Source organism: Dipodomys ordii, unplaced genomic scaffold (assembly GCF_000151885.1).
Source record: "Dipodomys ordii isolate 6190 unplaced genomic scaffold, Dord_2.0 Scaffold621, whole genome shotgun sequence".
NCBI classification, from domain to species: Eukaryota; Metazoa; Chordata; class Mammalia; order Rodentia; family Heteromyidae; genus Dipodomys; species Dipodomys ordii.
In genome coordinates, this window is record NW_012267837.1 from 5,847 (window position 1) to 6,180 (window position 334).

General features: G+C 66.8%; 1 protein-coding gene across 1 annotated transcript in view; it reads left to right on the forward strand.

The window, feature by feature from the left end:
* Positions 1-4: 4 nt before the first annotated feature.
* Positions 5-334, forward strand: part of LOC106001882 (coiled-coil domain-containing protein 33-like) — a gene marked incomplete at its 5' end in the record, with an annotated part of 7,414 nt that continues 7,084 nt past the window's right edge. Inside the window, 2 exons of the mRNA XM_013036832.1 lie at positions 5-28; positions 162-297. Of these exons, the coding sequence (XP_012892286.1) occupies positions 5-28; positions 162-297 (160 nt within the window). The remainder of the gene's footprint in view (positions 29-161; positions 298-334) is intronic.

Sequence of the window (334 nt, forward strand, 5' to 3'; positions counted from 1 at the left end):
GCAGCACTTACAGAATGAGCTGATCCGGGTGAGCAAGGCCCGGGGGGAAGAGGGGGTGCTAGGGGCAGAGGTGGAGAGGGGAGGGGGAGCCGCCCTGCAGGCAGCAGCAGAGCCCCTGGAGGCCCAAGGTGACCCCTCTATCCCACCCCCACCCCCCACAGAAGAACGACCGGGAGAAGGAGCTGCTGCACTTATGCCAGGCCCAGCTGCCGCAGGCCTCCCTGCTGAGACACTACCAGGACAAGATGCAGAAGATGAAGGGCCTGGAGGACACCGTGCGGCACCAGGAGAAGGCAGGTGCTGGGGGGAGGAGGCCAGGGGAATGGGGGGGCTG